This window comes from Podarcis liolepis (genome assembly GCF_965112155.1).
Source record: "Podarcis liolepis genome assembly, chromosome: Z".
NCBI classification, from domain to species: Eukaryota; Metazoa; Chordata; class Lepidosauria; order Squamata; family Lacertidae; genus Podarcis; species Podarcis liolepis.
Window position 1 is genome coordinate 35,611,129 of NC_139570.1, and position 19,343 is coordinate 35,630,471.

Sequence of the window (19,343 nt, forward strand, 5' to 3'; positions counted from 1 at the left end):
TGAAGACATTTGGTGCCAAAGGTATTCTAGAGATGGCTGTGTTTTCAAAATACCTGCACACCATGTATTGCTTTTAGGAAATCCTGCAGGGTTTGGAACTGGATTTATTGTCGCTTAGGTACACAAAAGGTACCTCTGTGTGCCCTAGCCTTTAATAACAATGAGAAGACAGTTATATTGTAGGATCTCTCCTGTCCCCTGAGGCTTTGAAACCTTTCCTGTTTTCAAAGAGAGACTTCCTGCAAAGTGAAATTTCCTTTTGTGTTAAATAAAACGTACAATATAGCTTGAATCAAAGGTCTTCCCACAGCTTAATAATGGTCAATTTTGGTATGGTGTGTGTGTGTGTGATTTTCTGTACAGATATCGTTTCCAAGCTTAACTTAGTTTGGGGAGGAGTAGAGTGGCTGCAGAGTCATATCTAAGGCTTGGCTAGGCATGCTGTGCAAACCTGGTGAAAGTTAAAAACCAAGGTTCATAAGCCAGCAACAAACCATGGTTTCAGATTGTGGTTTGTTGGCAGTAGACAACAGTTAAACTGCTAGGACAGGGTTCCTACCCAGTATTAAACTGCTGGGGAGAGGGTATTTGGACCTGGGAAATATGCAGGTGGGGAAAGTGTAGAGCATGCTTCCCTGCCCCCCGGCTGGGCTCTCATGATGCATATCTGTGTGGAGAAATGTGTAATTTTGGTTCTTCCGAGGTCCCTTCTCTGCCTCATTGCTGTCTTTAAGGCAGATCTTGTGACAAAAAAGAAAACCAGTTTCATTACATCACCAGCATGCAATTTGATTTTGATGGGCAGCACTTAGATTTATGTTTTATGTACAAGAGTTGTTTGCCCTCTGAAAGCAGCTGACTTTAGAACTCTAAATAGAGAGAGAGGGTGTTTTTAAAAAATTGCATTCACCACTGTGTTTTGAAGCATTATGGTACATATCCAGTGAAGCGGAGCAGAACAGACAGAACAGACAGAAGGAAGGAATTATTCATGCAGCACAGAGTTAAACTATGGAACTCCATCCTACAGGAGGCAGTGATGGCCACCAACTTGGCTGGCTTTGAAAGAAGATTAAAAGTAGAAATTCATGGAGGAGGAGACTACCAGCTATAATGGCTATGTTCTCCCCCTTTACTATTGAAAGCTGTAATGCTTATTAATACCTGTTGCTGGAAGGAATTGTTAGCGGGGGAAGTTGCTGTTGCACTCAGGTTTCTGCTTGCAGGCTTCCCATGGAGGCATCTGGTTGGTCACTGTGAGAAAAGGATGCTGGACTGGATGGGCCCGCTTTTTCCTGATCCATCAGGCTGCTCTTACACGCTTATGTAGTCCTTCATGTTCCAAAAGGAAGCCTTTTGGGGTGTTATGAGTGTGTGCCAGGAGATAAAGTGTGCTTCTGTTATCAGACATTTGGGAAAGAACACAATTCTGTATCCTCTTGCTAACAGTCCCTTTTTGGGAAATGTGACTCCCTATCTTTGTGCTCCTTGGCTATTCTCCATCTCGCAGTCCATTTCCATGACAGTCCAAAAACCTGTTGCTTCAGCAGAAGGTGCCAAGAAAACTCTATCCATGTGTGACTGGCCTTCTAAAAGAGTTTTTCTTTCCTAGCCTTTTCTAGATTCGTTAATATTATTTTCAACATCTGGAGGGACACATGTCCTCCCTGTTCTTCAGCACCCATGAAACAGATAAAGAGAAGGAAAAGACACTGCAGTGTGTGGAACTGTTATTATTTATTGTATTTCTACTCCACCTTTTTCTCATCACGGTTCTCCCCCTTTCCATTCAATCCCCCCCCAACAACCCTATGAGGTAGGTTAGGCTGAGAAGCATTGTCTGTGATCCAAGGTCACCATGCGAGCCTCATGGCTGAGTGGGAGTTTGAATCTGGGTCTCCCAGGTCCTCACCACACTACTCCATTATGGCTCCTAGGCTTGGCTTAAAGATAAATTAAGACTAGTGTTGGGATTTGAACCACCAGAAGGTCATGTACTTGGGGGTGGAGGGAATCATGTTAGGCTTGGGCCCATTTTATTGCTATCAGCCTTGATTTAATATTTGTATTTTGCTTTTCAAACAACAGTGTTCACAATAATACTTTTTTTTACCTTTAAAAATTTATCTAATAAAACCTATACATGGCTTGAATGTTAAAAAAACACCATCAAAGCAGTTTACAAAAAAGAGAAAGCAATAAAATTATCAGTAAGGGGAAAAAATAATTTAAGATATTCAAAAAGTTTTTAAAAAAATAGGCTAAAACTGTTTAAAACACATATCAATTTTCTGAGTATCTGGGTAGGGTTGTCTAAACAAGAATATTTTTAGCAGGCACTGAAAAGAGTACAGTGAAAGCTGCTACCTGATATCAATAGGCAAGGAGTTCCAAGGTATAGCTTCTGCCACAACTAAAGTATCAAGTTCTTACAAATGTGGAATGGGTATTATGTGGCACCTATAACAATGCCAGTTCCACTGATTGAAGCGCTTCAGTGGACTTATATGGGATAAGGAGATTTTGTAGGTAAACTGTTCCCAGGTTGTTAAAGGGCAAATTTGTAGTGATTACAATTCAGCACAAACTCAGAGTGATTCAGAATATCAGAAATGGTTGCTGATAACTAGCCCTGCATCTTTGCTTTAATTTGATGATTGTACTTTTTTTTATGTTGGCGTCACGTGGTGTATGATTTTGACTTTAAAGACGTTGGGTTGGGTTGTAGATATGAAACATATCCAGTGAAATAATGGGGATAAGGAAAATATAACTTGCTTTGAGAAGGGTAGTCACCCAGTTTCTGTGTTGTAGTAAACAAGGCAGGTGGCAGCTTTTTAATGACAAACAGGTTTAAGAACATAAGAAAAGCCCGCTGGATCAGGTCAGTGGCCCTGTTCTCACAGTGGCTGACCAGATGTTTATGGAAAGCTCGCAAACATGGTTTGAGTGCAACAGCAACTCTCCCTACTTGTGATCCTCAGCAACTGGTATTCAGAGGCAGACTGCCTCTGATACTGGAGGTAGAACATCAGAAGAGTCCTACCACAATGGCTGGGCAGATGCTACTATGAGAAATATGCAAGCAAGACCACTCTCGCTACCTGTGATTTCTGGCACCTGATATTCAGAAGCATTACTGCCTCCAACCATGGAGGCAGAACATAACTATTGTGGCTAGTAGCCTCTCATCAAGAACTGGCTACTCTCTAAATTAGTCCCCAGTTTTTGAAGAACAAACAAACCAAATTGAGGCAACCACCCAGATTTGCTCCTGTTTTTTAAAAAGTGTGAATGTGAAGCTCTTCCATCCTTAAAACATAAGGATTCTTAAAAAGCTCTGTTGCACTTTGACTTTGTAAACATCTCTTCTCGTTGAACTGTCTCTTGCCTTACAACACCATTTGTGGGTTTCCAAGTTCCAAAGCTGTCCCTTCCTCCGTAATTGCGATTGTCAGTTTTTTTCAATTTAGCAGCCTTCAATTCTGCAAGCAGGCCTTGTGAAAGCTGCATCTCATGTGACTCGGATCATCTGATCCTCTAGGCGCCAAAACAGTCACCAGAGAGACCAAAACACGCATTTACCTCTTGGCAAATCTTTGCCTATCCTCCTCCCTCTTTTCTTTTCTTTTCCTTTCTTTTCTTGAGCTGTGCTGTGATGGAGGAGGTGCCCTTTTAACCAGTTTCAGCAGGAATTATTGAAAACCCAGGGATCTTAACATTCGTCTGGTGCGGTTTTTTTGGTACAGATTTATTATTTCATTTTATAATGGACATAAAACTGAGAGAACAGATATAACAACAGATGAAAACTAAAAGGTGAAAAACAAAATTATAAAAGGGGCACATGAATTAAAACAACAAGGGTTTAAGTAAAGAATATTAACATCTGATTTTCAAGCATAATTCCAGATTTGCTAGACACGTGACAAAGGTTGTCTTGAAAGTGATTGTTCTGTTGTATATGTAGTAAAAGAATGCCGAATCGTATTTAAAAAAGACTAGAAGGATCTAGTCATTGAAATATCAAATTATGTACTATTTTCTCCATTATATCTACATTCCAGAATGAGCATCAAAAATATTCTGTAAGTTCCTCAGGCACATGGAGACCTTGGTACATGCAGTTCTGAACACTGATCTCAGGTGGTACGTTTCCATTCCCTATTTCATATTAAGTGGTGAAATAATATTCTCATATCACTGAAGAACCAGCCTCACACATCGAGCCCCAGATGGCACCAACCCCTTCAGGACAGCTGGTTTCACTTAATGCACTCCCTTTAAACAAAACCCGTGTTACTGGAAGCAAGTTTTGAAATAGGCCATAGTTTTCTCGGGTTCTCTGCTGCTTTATGAAGAAGTAAGAGGAGAAGGAGGGAAGGATTTGAAAGAATTTCACGTGGAATCTGTATTGGAAAAGCATTTAGGGAAGCTTTTGTGATGGAGCATTTCCAGTCAGGAAAGACAAAGGAAAGTGTTTATTCACACAGCTCAGAGTTACAGGGTGGAATTTGCTCCCTCAAGATGTAGGGATGGCCACCAGCTTGGAGGGCTTTTTAAAGAGGGAGGATAAGGTTATCAAAAGCTGCTAGCCATGATGGCAGTGCTCTGCCTCCACTGTTGGAGGCAGTATACTTCTGAATGCCAGTTTCTGGGAATTTCAAGTGAGGAGTATGGTGCCGTGGTGCTCAGGTCCTGCTTTTGAGCTTCCTGTTGGGGTATCTGGTGGCCACTGTGAGAACAGGATGCTGAATTAGATAGGCTCCCTTTGGCCTGGCTCTTCTAAGGAGATCTATTGTGATAGCAGAACTTCCATGCCCAGGGGCAGTCTACCTTTGAACCCCAGATGAAGGGAAACAGCAACTGGAGAGGGGATGTTGCACTCAGGTCCTGCTTGCAGGCTCTTTTTGTGTTGTAATCTGTCTGTCTGTCTGTCTTTATTTTTTAAATTTCTATTCCGCTCTTCACCCAAGGATCACAAGATGAATATAGAAACGCAAAAATGTGTAACATAGTGAGACGCCAAAGCAGTTTAAAAGGCCATAGATTGTACAATTAGCCAGATGCCTGGGAGAAGAAGAATGTTTTTGCCTGACCTTAAAATATATGTAACAGAGGCACCAGGCAGAGCCTCCTTGGGCAGAGCATCCCATAAGTGGGGAGCCTCCACAGGAAAGGCCCATTCTTCTGTTGCCAGCCTCCGAACCTCTCACAGAGGAGGTACACTAAGAAGGGCCTTTTATGTTGATTGCAGGGTCCAGGTCAGTTCATATGGGGAGAGGCGGTCCTTGAGATATTGCAGTCCTGAACCATTTAAGGCTTTATAGGTCAAAACCAGCACTTTGAATTGTGCCTGGAAATTAATTGGTAGACAGTGTAGTCGGATCAGGATCAGTGTTATATGCTCAGACTGTTTTGCCCTGGTGGGCCAGAATTCTGGCCACAGAATTCTGCAGAAGCTGAAGTTTCTGAACTGTCTTCAGAGACAGCCCCACATATAATATATTGCAGTAATTAACCTAGAGGTTACCAGAGCATAGACAACAGAAGTTAAGCTATTCCAGTCCAGATGGGACGCAGCTGGGCCACCAGCTGAAACTGATGGAAGGCACTCTGTGCCACTGAGGTCAACTGAGCCTCAAGTGACAGCAAAGAATCCAGAAGGACCCCCAAGCTGTGTACCCACTCCTTCAAGGGGAGTGTAACCCAATCAAGAGCAGGCAACCTCTCATCCATCTGGTCTAGGGAACCAGCCACTAACAGTGCCTCAGTCTTATCTGGATTGAGCTTCAACTTGTTGACTTCAACAGTCCATTACTGAGGCAGGATCACAGTCCAGCACATCCACTGCCTCACTTGCAGATGTAAAGGAGAAGGAAAGCTATGTGTTATCTGCATATTGCTGACTATGTACTACAGAACTCTGGTTCACTCCACTCAGTGTTTTCATGTAGATGTTAAACAGCATAGGGGATAAAATTGAACCTAGAGTAACCCCTGCATTAAAGGCTCCATGTGGCCGAAGAGCACTCCCCAAGCAACATCCTCTGTAAGTAACTATCAAAGTAGGACTGGAACCACTGCAATATGGTGCCACCCACCCCTAACTTGAATAGCTGCCCCAGAAGGATCCCATGGTCGATGGTATCAAAATCCAGTGAGAAGATGAAGAGAATTAATAGGGACACATTTCCCCTGCCTCTCTCCCGACAGAGGTCATGATGCAGGCTGACCAAAGCATTTTCTGTGTCCAAACTGGGCCTAAACTCTGATTGAAATGGATCAGTTTCCTCCAAAAGCCCCTTTCCTACAAGGGGAGATTGACAACAGGCCCCTCTCGCTAGGAGCCACTAATAATCTCCCTGGCCTAGCCAGCTGTCGTCTCCCTGCTAGTTTTTATCAGCCAAGAGGTGCAAGGGTCCAGAGCGCAAGTGGTTGCCTTGAGGATCCAAGCACCTTGGAATCCCCCCTCTCCCCAGTTTTTGTACAGAATCCAAAGAGAATCTGGCAGTACCAGTTGCTGCTGAGCTGACCAACAGGTCGAGACACCATTGCATCATTTCCCCTCTGCCCTCCTCATCCCTTTTTCTTTTTGGTATTGCATATTTTAGATTGTAAGCTACTGGGGCCAGGACTGTCTCCCTCACCTTTTTTTCTGAATGTATGTATAACATTAGGGACGCGGGTGGCGCTATGGGTAAAAGCCTCAGCGCCTAGGACTTGCCGATCGAAAGGTCGGCGGTTCGAATCCCTGTGGCAGGGTGCGCTCCCGTCGCCCAGTCCCAGCGCCTGCCAACCTAGTGGTTCAAGTAGATAAATAGGGACCGCTTACTAGCGGGAAGGTAAACGGCGTTCCGTGTGCTGCGCTGGCTCGCCAGATGCAGCTTGTCACGCTGGCCATGTGACCCGGAAGTGTCTGCGGACAGCGCTGGCCCCCGGCCTCTAGAGTGAGATGAGCGCACAACCCTAGAGTCTGTCAAGACTGGCCCGTACGGGCAGGGGTACCTTTACCTTTACCTTATGTAAAACATTATAGGAAGCTTTCTGATGAAGAGCTGAGGCCCCCCCCAAAAAAAGCTTTAAATCATCATCGTCATCGTTGTCATCATCATAAACTGTTGTGAGCAATTTGCATGGCAGTGAACTCTATGAGGTGGCTCTAAATGCCTAAGAATCTGTGGGCACCTCTGATGTCTTTTAAATGAGTTGTTGCTTAAATCCATGAATCACTTCCCTCATTGATTTCACTGGGCTGGGTGTATGAATGGAATGTTATCTATGGCTTGAGGGTTTTTTGGTTTTTTTGTTAAACTTCATATCTTAAAAATGTGGTGGCCATTTCACGCTTAGCAAACCCTGTTTTTTTTCTCCCCTTCCAACCTCTTTGATGCCTTGGAGTCTTCCATGTGCCTTTATGGGTTCCCTCTTCCCCCCTGCCTTTTTGGGGCAGGGCGTGGGGAGGAAGAGGACAGGGAGTGTGTTTAAAATGGAATCACTCAAGCTCCTTTCATAAATCTCCTTTTAAGAAGTCCTGAGGAGGGTGTTTCACACATGGAATATCCTCATTGGCCAACTTCCAGGTAACAGAGCCTTTTAAATAAAGGATCTGAGGTGAGGCAACAGTGACAGGGAAGTCTTTACTTGGGGCTTAGCAGAATAGCAGCCAGGCTTTCATAACTCTGGATTTCCTCCTCTGCATACTTAAAAAAATTAAAATTAAAATTGGAGTTTTATTCCTTCAGTTGGCAACTACATTGGCTTGATGGACCAATCTAGAACAAAATCCAGAGTGAGGTACACAAGCCTCTCTCTACTGCCTTTCTCAGTCATTTCCCTGACCAGCGTATCCCATAGAATCATAGAATTGTAGAGTTGGAGGGGAACTCAGGATCATCTAGCCCTGTTCCCTGTAGTGCAGGAATCACAATTAATGAATCCCTGACAGATAACCATCCAACCTCTGCTTATAAACCCCCAACGTAGGAGTATGCATCACCTTCCAAGAGAGTCCATCTTACTGTCAGAAAGTTCGGAATCGCCTTTCTTGTAATTTGAATCCTATGCTCAGGAGCAGGAAAGAACAGCTTGCTCCATATTCCACTTGACAGCCATTTAGATATTTGAAGATGGCTATCATAACTCTTCTTAGTCTTCTCTTATCCAGGCTAAACATGCCCAACTCCCTCAACCATTACTCACAAGGCTTTATTTCCAGACTCTTCATCATCTTGGTCACTCTCCTCTACACAACTTCCAGCTTGCCAATATCTTTCTTAAACTGGGATGCCCAGAACTGGACACAGGACTCCAGGTGGAGTCTGACCAAGGCAGAATGGAAAGAAGGTAGTTGTTGATCTGAACATGAGGCACAAAATGAGCGAGGTTGGATCTGCACTGAAGACGAGCTCTTAAATCCTGAATCTAAAAATCGCCACAGAGCAAGGGATGGCTTTGTAGCCTCTGAATAAAGTGTAAAATAGAGCCCTGTAATTTCTCTAGGAAAGTGTGATGTGGTGGGAGGCAAGTTTGATTAAAAAACAACACTACCATGTGCACTCCTATCACATGACAAAATATTCTTAGCCCCCAAGTGCATTGGACACTGTGTTTTCTACAGCTATTTTCTGGCTCATCGCCCATGAAACGTGATGAGAGGAGAGAAAGGCTCAGCATTCCAAAGAAGCAATTTTCTTGACAAAAGTCAAAGTTATTTGTTGTGTTTATCCTGTATGAGCTTTTGCGGTTCAGTGGAACTTTTCTCACTGTTATTGCCTGGAACTTTTTAGTTTAGAGAGAATGCGAGTAAGAGGAGATATGATGGAAGTGCATAAAATTTTGCTTGACGCTGAGAGAGTGGATAGAGAAAAGCTTTTCATCCCTTTATCCTAACACTAGAACTTGTGGACATCCAATGAAGCTGAATGTTGGAAGATTCAGGACAAATAATATGAAGTTCTTCATTCAGCACATAAACTGTGGAACTCACTCCCACAGGGAGGCAGCAGGGATGACTTTAAAAGAGGATTGGAGGAACAGAGTATCTATGACTACTAGCTGTGATGGCTATACTCTGCCTCCATGATCAGAGACAGTAATGCTACTGAACTGAGTGCTCTTGCTATTTGGTCCTGCTTGTGGGCTTCCTACTGGAGTATCTGGTTGGCCACTGTGAAAACAGGATGCTGGACTAGATTGGCTCTTGCCCCGATGGAGCAGCCAGGCTCTTCTTGCATTCTATTTCCACTGTCAGAGACAGTATACGTCTACCGTTCTCAGAATCACAAGTGGAGAGTGTTGAGAGTGTTGCTGTTGCTTTTGGGTCCTGTTTGTGGGCTTCCATAGGTGTCTACTGTGAGAGCTGGATGCTGGACTAAATGAACCATTGGCGTGATCCAGCAGGGCTCTTACGTTCCCATCACCTGCTGACCTTAACTTGACTGTGCATCAGTCTGAGCCCTGGAAACCCTCTACAATTTTGGCAGGGTGGCTCACCACAGGGGCAGGGAAAGCTTTTTTAGCTTAAGGGCCACATTCCTTTCTGGGAAACCTTGTGAAGGCCACATGCCAGGGGTCAGCAGGATCAGATGCAAAAATGAGCAGAGCAGTGAATGCAAATTTTACCTTTCTGTGGCAGGCTAATTTCTACACAATCACATCCTTCTCTATCCAACAATAGCCAGTGTGGTGTAGCAGTTAGAGTGTCACTCATGAATCTCGCTGGGTAACATTGTGCCCAGTCACTGCCTCTTAGGGTTATTGTGAGGGTAGAAGGGGGAGGGGTAAACCATGTATGCTGTCACCTCGAGCCCCTTGGAGGAAAGACATGATAGAAATTTAATAAAATAAAATAATAAAAATAAATCCAGGCAAGCAAGATCTCTTGAGTGCAAGGATTGCAATCCAGTCAGCCAAAAAGCCCTAACAACACTCTGGGTGCAAAGCAGGGAGGGTGTGTGGCCTGGGGAGAGTACTGAGGGCCAAATAGAGAGTGTTGAGGGGCTGCATTTGGGCCGCAGACCCAAAGTTCCCCACCCCTGACTTAATGCCACAGTCCTTAAGGCTCTCCCCCCCTTTAACACAATGAGTCTTGTGGCACCTTTAAAGACTAAAACATTTTTTATCTCATAAACTTTTTGTGCGCTGCAGTTCATCAGAAGCAAAGCTGCAGCTCTTAAAACAAAAATATATATTAAATGCAAACCCCACCCCCGATTTTCAAGTAGGCTTCAGAAGAGAGAAGCAAAGCCCCTTCTAGGGTATGTAAGAATGTGAATATTTTCTCAGCTGTTTGCAACTCAAGACAGAAAGAGAGGCAGGTCCATCACTGAGAGAGAGGAGTCCTGTGGAGACCGGAGGAACTTGCCAGGGTTAGGCTGAGCTCAGCAGGAAGTGGGATCTGTGGAAGACAGGAGGGCCTTGACACCATTTCTGTTGGCAAATACATGGTGCCCAATGGCCATTTTCCACCTGCACTATTAGAGACAGTGATACTTCTGAATGCCAGTTCCTGGGAATCACCAGTGGGGAGGGTGTTGCTTTTGCACTCATGCCCTGCTTGTGGACTTCCCACTGAGGCATCTGGTTTGCCACAGTGAGGAGAGGATGCTGGACTAGATGTGCCTTTGCTCTGATCCCACAGGGCTGTTATGTTCTACCTCCACTGTCAGAGGCAACGTGACTCTGAATACCAGTTTTTGGGAATCACAGGTGGGGAGAGTATTGTATTCATATCCTGCTTGTAGGCTTTCATTGGGGTATTTGGTTGGCCACTGTGAGAGTAGGATGCTAGGCTAGGTTGCCCCACTTTGGCCTGATCTAGCATCAAAGCTCTTCTTTTTTTCTGCCTCTCCTGTTGGGGGCCAGCAATACATTGGAATACCAGCTGAAGGAATCAAAAGTGGGGAGAGTGTTGCTATTGTGCACTTATGTCCGTCCACCTTTTAAGCTTCCCATTGGGGCATGTGGTTGGCTCCCTGCAGCCTGATCTAGCAAGGCGCTTATGTTCTTACACCCACTCCACTTCAGGCCTGGGGCCTTCGCTTGCATCCTGATGTCATCCAAGCTTTTGTTTTCCAAGATGTGCTTGGATCAAGCAAAACTGCTCTGCTGGATCCGTTTCCCCGGCTGAACATTTGTTTGGATAACCTTTTGGAATGAAAAGGGGCTCCTCATTAAATGTGGGTTTGGGAAGGGTGCTATTATTCCCTAATAATTCTTGCAACTGCTGTTTTGGAAGCTGGGGGAGGGGGACATGGAGAGCAGGGGATGTTTCACTGTACACCCTTCAGTCGAAATGCATCTGAAAAGATCTGAGCTGGCAAGTTGTGTGTGTGTTTCTTTCAACTGCCCTCAAGACAACTCCGGAGAAATAATGGCTTATTCCTTGTTTAAGCCGCATCCCTGCTGTGTCTAACACTTTGTGCAAAAGTTCGGGCATATATTTTCTATTCCTTTTCTTCTTCTTCCACTTCTTCTCCCTCCTCAGATGTAATTTGATCGCTCAGGCTTGGTCCTCTTAACTCTGGAAGAAGGCTTTTATTAACTGTTTCCTCCCCGCTTGGAGGAGTGAGTTTGTGAAGAGTGCTGCTGTCTGTAACAGGGTATGTCAAGGAAAAGGGCAACCCAAATGATCAAGTGGATGGAGCGACTCCTCTGCAAGGAAAATTTGCAGTGTTTGTGGCTTTTTAGTCTAAAAAAGAGATTACATGACAAAAGTTTATAAAATTATGCCTGGCATGGAAAAGTGGATAGAGAAAATTTTATCTCCCTATCTCTTATCACCAAAACTTGTGGGCATTCAATGAAGCTGAGCACTGGAATATTCAGGACAGATAAAATAAAGGACTTCTTCATGCAGCATATTGTTAAACTGTGGAACTCTTTCCCAGAGGAGGCAGTGATAGCCACCACTTGAATGGCTTTAAAAGAGGATTGGACAAATTCATGGAGTTGAGGGCTATCAACGGCTACTAGTCATGATGGCTACTCTCTGCCTCCATAGTTGAGGCAGCAATGCTTCTGAATACCAGTTGCTGGAAACCACAGGAAGGGGAGAATGCTGCACTCAGGTCCTGCTTGCAGGTTGCCCTTAATGGGTATCTGGTTGTCTGCTGTGAGAAGAGGATGCTGGACTAGAAGGGCTGTTGGCCTGATTCAGCACTAACCTACGGCCCTTCTCAGCTGAGGCTTACCCCTAGTGGCTATGACACAAAAGTTAGGAATAGACTAGTTTGGCAGAAGTGGGATCACATGCCCAACATCTCTGTATGTCTGAATCTGTTGTGAAAACAGAGAATCTTAAGCGACCTGGATTCAGCACGCAAGTAGCTGATGGAAATATCTGTGCTCTTGAAAAGGAAATCTGGAATATCAAAGAGACCCACCCATCCTAGATTTTTTGGTTTTGCAAGTAGTGGAAACCAAATTTTCCCTCCCGGTTTTATCGCTCTAATTTGGGCTTGAGGGAAGGGAGCCATGAGGCTCTTTAAGAAGGAGAAGCTGGCATCGAAGCACAAAACTGCTCAGATTTCCTGCTCATCTTCCTTTCTTCGGCATGGAGTGTGTTAACCTTGTTGTCCCTCTCTTGAGCGTTAATAGGGGCAGTCTTAGTAATCCCATTTAGTAATTCCACTGGAATTCTTATGGAATTCTGCATTCCTGCAGCTGCAGCAGTAGACAGACCTCATGCTATGGAAAGCAGGAGGGGTCAGAATTGCTCAGTTTCAGGATATGCTCTTGTGATACTCCCTGCAGTGTGAATACGCTGCAATTTCCCAGAATTGCTGTCCTCAACTTGGGAGGGTCAGGATTGCCCCATGCTCTGTGTTACATAATATTCAGTCTTGTTTTGTTTTTTGGTACCTCTCCCCACTGTTGACAAAGCATTATTTGAAAAATGTTATGATATACCATATAGGTTTTTGGCCCAGTGCTGTGGGGTCCACTCTCTCTGGTCACTTTCCCCACCCAGATTAACCCACCTACTCAGACAGACAGAAAGGGAGAAAGTGTGCTCACTCTCTTCACATATTAATGAACACATACTTAGCTTTTCCAAGAAGAAGAAGAGGATTTGATATCCTGCTTTATCACTACCCGAAGGAGTCTCAAAGCAGCTAACATTCTCCTTTCCCCTCCTCCCCCACAACAAACACTCTGTGAGGTGAGTGGGGCTGAGAGACTTCAGAGAAGTGTGACTGGCCCAAGGTCACCCAGCAGCTGCATGTGGAAGGGGAGGGCTATTTGTCAGCCTCCATGAGAAGCACTGGTGGCTACCAGTTTGTGGCTGGATTGTGACTATTATTATTATTGAATTTATATACCATCCTATCAGGGTGGTTTACGGAATAAAATCTATCCAGTGGATAGAGTAGCGAGTGGATGAGTACCACACTAAATATGTATAGCAAGGATAAAGCTCATGGATAACAGAGACAGGTTAATGAGAAAGGTTCATTTATTTCATAAAAGAAAGGACTTCTTCACACAGTGCACTCACTCCCAGTGGCATAGCGTGGGGGGTGCAAGGGGGGCCGGCCGCACCGGGCGCAACATCTGGGGGGGCGCGCTCGCTGCCTCCGGAGTCGCCGAAGAGCCTCGGGCACAGGCTGTAGCAGAGCCCCATGTCTCGCGGAACCGACGAGCTGTGCGCGCGCCCGGGCTGAAGGTGTCCGGCAGGCAGCGGCTCTCAGCGCTCGTCGCAGTCCCTGCACGTCAGGGCCGCGGAGGACGCACCAGGCAGCCCCTCCTCACAGCCCCGCCTCCGCCGCTGCTGCTGCAGCTGCTGGGCCATGTTGCATTTTCCTCGCCTCTCTGCCCCCCTCCTCCTCCGGGCAAGCGGCGTCGTTTGGGTGGCAGCGCCAGCGGCAACTTGCCTCAGATCGGCAGGTTAGGGGTTGGGGGGGGCCGCAAATTACTTGCCTTGCCCCGGGTTAGGGGGCGCAAATTACTTGCCTTGCCCCGGGTGCTGACAACTCACGCTACGCCACTGCTCACTCCCAAAGGAGGCAGTGATGCCCACCAACTTTGACAGCTTCAGAAGAGGGTTGGGCAAATTTGTGGAGGATAAGGCCATCAATGGTTACTAGCCATGCTGACTATGCTCTGCCTCTGCAGTTGGAGGTGGTAATAAATTTGAATATCAGTTGCTGGAAACTGCAGGAGGGGCAGAGTGCTGTTGCACTCAGGTCCCGCTTGAGGGCTTCCTATAGGGGCACCTGGTTGGCCACTGTGAGCACAGGAGGCTGGACTAGAGGGACCATTGGCTTGATCCTATAGGACTGGTCTTACGTTCCTAATATGGACTCCTTTCTTTCAGCATAGTTTTTTTTTTGGGGGGGGGAGCAGACGAATCTCCTGGCTTCCATTAGGATTAGCTTCTATATTCTCACTATATTCTTACTTTTTTTGTCTTTGAGTTCTGTTTTACCATCTCCAGAAAAAAATAATTGAGAACTTCTCTCTCATGCTGCTGTGAAGCTAGAAAGCAACAGATAGTTGTCTAAACATGTCTACCCACTACCCACCCCTTAAGAATTTCTAAAGGGCTGAGGCCACCACCTGTAGAGTCTCAGCTGACCCTTTTCTAGTGAAGTGTGGGGGAGAATTTCAGTTTTCTTAGCCTTTCAAGAAGAAGCTGAGCAGTTCATGCTTGTTGAACCAGTACAAGAACTGGAACACAATGATCTTTCAGAATTCACACTCCTCTGAATTTTGCAACCATGTACTCCATGCAAGCAGTAAGTATTAATAAAGAGCCACTGTGGTATGGTGGTTAGTGTCAGACTAGGGCCTGGGAGAGACCAGAATTCAAATCCACACTTGGTAACCTTGGTCACTGCCTCTCAGCCTCACCTACCTCATAGGGTTGATGTGGGGATTAAATGAGGAGATATAGAACCTTGAGCTCCTTGAGGGGGAAAAGGTGAGATATAAATGCAATAAATAAGTAATAAAAAACAAAAATGCACAAATTAGAAAAATGTGTACAATTGTACCTCGGGTTAAGTACTTAATTTGTTCCGGAAGTCGTTCTTAACCTGAAACTGTTCTTAACCTGAAGCACCACTTTAGCTAATGGGGGGCCCCCGCTGCCGCCACGCCGCCAGAGCACGATTTCTGTTCTCATCCTGAAGCAAAGTTCTTAACCCGAGGTACTATTTCTGGGTTAGCAGAGTCTGTAACCTGAAGCATATGTAACCTGAAGCGTATGTAACCCGAGGTACCACTGTACATTAATGAAGATAATATACAAAAATGCATTAACTAAGGTGAGTTGCTTTGCAAAAATGTGTCTGGTCTTGGTCAAAACTGCATACAGAAATGAGTATGTTAGGAGATACTTACCCTAAAACACTTATGAATTTTCACAATTGCAGTTAGGAGATACTGACCCTAAAACACTGATGAATTTTCACAATCGCAGATCGCTGCAGAAGTGTGGAGAACTGGATTTAGGATTTGGAAAGTGAGAAACTCGAAAGAAACTGAAATTGTTAGTTTCATTCCTCCCCTCCTCTGCTTGGAAAGCGGAGCCATGAGGGGTTAACATGGGATGGGCGTTCCTTTCCTGATGTCACAAAGTCAGACAACCAAAGCCTGAAGGGGGCCCTTTGTTGGCAGTTGAATGTATGCAGCCTCTGCTTGAGTTGGATGTAGGACGGAGCTGGAAAGTGGGATGGCAAAATTTGGGAGCTCTCATTTGGAGTAATTCATCATAATAGAAAATCAAAGAATCATAAAAAATGGATGATCCACTGCTTTGACTTCTTCAGTTAACAGTTTTTTAATGAAGGCTGGATTTGTAGCCTTTTTGTGTGTGTATGTACCGGAGGGAACTTTTGTGTGAAGTTTTCAAGAGGAGAAGAGGAGGAGGAGGAGGGGAGGAGACAGCAAGCCTACAAAACCAAGGGCCTTGCTCTAACCGATGAAAATGTTGGAGATCTGCCTGAAATTAGTGGGTTGCAAGTCGAAAAAGGGTCTCTCTTCATCATCCAGTTGCTACTTGGAAGGTGAGTTCAGAGCTGCAGGGTCATTTGGTGGGAGGGAGGAGAGGGAGTAGTTAATCTGTCAGGAGGGCCCCACAAAAGCAGAATTCTTAACTCCAGACTCACTTTGCCTAAGCCTCTGTTCAATTGTGCTTGTGCTTTTCCAGAGAGGGGCCAGCTGCATTGATAGGGGACTGTGCTGGAGGACTTCAGAGGGCCCTTCCCCAGAGTTAGCCTCCACTTGATGGTTTTAGTCCTTGCATGAGGGGTAGGGGGAGCTGTTGGGGGTGGGGTTGGCGGCATCAAAGAAGAAGCTTATTTTTTAAGCAGTTTCTGTGTAACTTTCAAACCAGGTGATTTTTATTAACCACAATGTACAAAAAGTGTGTCCAATTCTCTTCCATTTATGGTTGGAAACTGACGAGAGCTCACTGACAATCTGGTAACAAAACCACATATCTGTGCCTTGGGCTTCTTTCTTGCCGGGAGCAGCCCAAGAGGTTGCTTTTCAGAGGAGAGGATGAAGCCACCCGGGCCTTTGAAGAAGAATTTTAAGTGAGACCCATTCTTGAAGAGAGTTTTGCATCAATTGATCCAGAAAGTTTATATGTACGTGTGTCTTGGGGTTGTGTAGTGCTGTTAGTTTGTTTTTTAATTATTCCTTTTTGACGCAGATATTTTATTTGCATCGTTTAAACTTCACTTCTGTTGGCCTTCTACATCTTTTAACTTCACATATATTCTTTGGGACATGTCCTTAAGATCAGCACAAGACCTTAAAAAAAAAAGCCTTGCACAAGATCTAGAAGTGAAAAGACAACCTTTTTAAAAAAAAATCCATACCAATAGTGTAAGGAATTGGTAATATAGCTATACTCTTCCTTTGGAATATTAGAGCTCAGGATTCAGTTTTCAACTTGTGTCACCAATTATTCATTTGGACTTGGTCAAGTTCTTTAACCTTTTGTCCCAGTTCCCCCAGGGATCAATGGCACGTTTTCCCCCATCCAGATTTTTTATTCTTTCTCTTCTGGCATTGTTTGGACTGTTCAAGCAGACCATGGCTTTCTCTTCTTTTCTTCTAGGGCTTTGGACAGTGGGTTGGCTGAGGCTTTTGGATGTGGCTCATATACAAACATCATGCATGCCAGGAGCCTCCTCTTGTTCATCAGTTTAGCAAGCGGAAATGAGTCCCCGTGACTTCCTTGAGCCAGTCAGCAATATCTGTTTCTTGGAAGGTTGGCCAGTGAATTCTCCACAAAAATAGTTCTGAAAAGTGGATCATAAAAGCAGATCTTAATAAGTACCTTCAGGGCAGGAATTGTGGCCTGCTTGTAATCATTTGTTATATCTGGGGTTCCAGCAGTTATTGAGTTTGATTTTCAACACCGAGCAAAAGCAAAGGCACCCCCCCTTTACTCAAAATTTCCATCTTCTCAGTCAATTCTGCTTTTTTAAAAATAGAAAAAAATGCCATCTTATTGTAACAGTTGTCTGCCATTAACGTAAGTTCTACTTGGAGTAGAGCGGGGACACAAAGAATCAGGGCTGGGAGAAAAATAAACACATTTGTAATGCGAAAAATTTATAGGAGCATTCATTAAAAAATAATTATCAGGCACTGGCTCTATGGAACATTAAGGTGAAAGGGATGGGAGGAAGGAATACCGGACACCTAGGAATGCAGATCTGCCTCTTAAGAATTGGGACCCTATGCTATGTTGTTCCATAGCCAGCTATCTAGGTTGGGAAAGGGTTGAAGGGTCCTGGGTCAAGATCCCTTCAACAGCTCCACAGAGTATTATTATTATTATTAATAATATATTTCAATTTATGTACCACCCTTTATCAAAAGATCCCAGGGTGGAGTATAGCATTAAAAACATATTAAACAACATCAATGATAGAAACAAATTAAAAGCATATTGACAGACAGCATAATACTACTACTACTACTAATAATAATAATAAGATAATCATCATCATAATAGTCCCCTCCCCCACACTTTTACATGCCATAGATTATTTAATAGCCATAGGCCTGGGTAGATAGGAATGTTTTTGCCTGGTACCTAAAGACATGTAATGATGGCGCCTGGTGAACCTCTTTGGGGAGAGCATTCCATAGTCAGGGAGTCACCACAGAAAAGGCCTGTTCTTTGTTGCTACCCTCCAAACCTCTCTGGGAGGGGGGAAATAGAGAATGGCCTCAGATGACAAGTGCAGGGTCTAGGTTGGTTTGTATGAGGAGAGGCGGTCCATACGGTATAGAGGTGCTGAGGTGTATAAGGCTTTATACGTCAACATCAGCACTTTGAATTGGTCCTAGAAACTAATCGGCAGCCAGTGCAGTTGTGCCATAATTGGCACACACCGTACTCTTAAGCTTCTGTTAGAGCTCTTCAGGCTGTCGGAACCCAACAGATGCTTGCCATTATGTTTCGACCATTGACTTTCTTGACTAGACCACTGTAATTCTCTGTGTGTAGGACTGTTCTTGAAGACTGTCCAGAAACTTTGGCTGGGGCAAAATAAAGCTGCTAGAATAGCCATGCCAGTGGTGAGGACCTTCCAGTCTCTGTGACTAATGAATGCTACCTGGTTGTTTTGGCTAGGCCAAGAAAATGCCACCTATTCTACATCTGAAGTGGGGTGTGGGGCAGAGAGAGACATGGCTGGCCGAAAGGGGGCTTGCAGTTATCATTGATTAGAAGCATGTGAAAATCTATGTGCACCAACAATCAGCTGATCAATTTAGCTTTCAAAGCAGTTTGAACATTGTAACTTGCAGCCGTTTTGCATTAGTTATATTGGTTGCCAGTTTGTTTCCAGGCTGAATTTAAAGTACAGTGGTACCTCTGGTTGCGAACGGGATCCGTTCCAGAGCCCTGTTCACAACCTGAAAGGAACGCAACCCCCTTCTGCACGTCTGTGCACGCGCAGGTCACGATTCGCTGCTTCTGCACATGCACATGACGTCATTTTGCGCGTCTGTGCATGCACGAGCGGCGAAACTGGGAAGTAACCCTTTCCGGTACTTCCGGGTCACCACAGGATGCAACCTGAAGCAAACATAACATGAGGTATGACTGTCCTGTATCTGCTTTCCATGCAGGATGTTCCTGGTTCAACCCCCAGCAGCATCTCCAGGTAGGGCTGGGAATGCCACCTGCCTAATACCCCGGAGAGCCACAGGCTGTCAATGTAGACAATATTGAGGTAGATGGACCAATCATCCAACTCTATATAAAGAAACTTTCTATGTTTAAATGCATAATACAAAAGGAGACACAGATTTACATAAAAGGCAAATTTAGAAATAATGAATGAAGCAGGGGTGGCCAAATGCTCCAG

General features: G+C 44.7%; 1 protein-coding gene across 2 annotated transcripts in view; it reads left to right on the top strand.

The window, feature by feature from the left end:
- ABL1 (ABL proto-oncogene 1, non-receptor tyrosine kinase) overlaps nt 1-19,343 on the top strand; it is a 126,234-nt gene that overhangs the window by 40,499 nt on the left and 66,392 nt on the right. Inside the window, exon 1 of one of the 2 annotated variants that reach the window (XM_083485021.1) lies at nt 15,622-16,013. The exons of the other annotated variant lie outside the window; for it this stretch is intronic. Within the exon in view, the coding sequence (XP_083341147.1) occupies nt 15,929-16,013 (85 nt within the window). The 5' untranslated portion in view covers nt 15,622-15,928. Of the gene's footprint in view, nt 1-15,621; nt 16,014-19,343 lie in introns of those variants that run through there. 2 annotated transcript variants of the gene reach the window in all.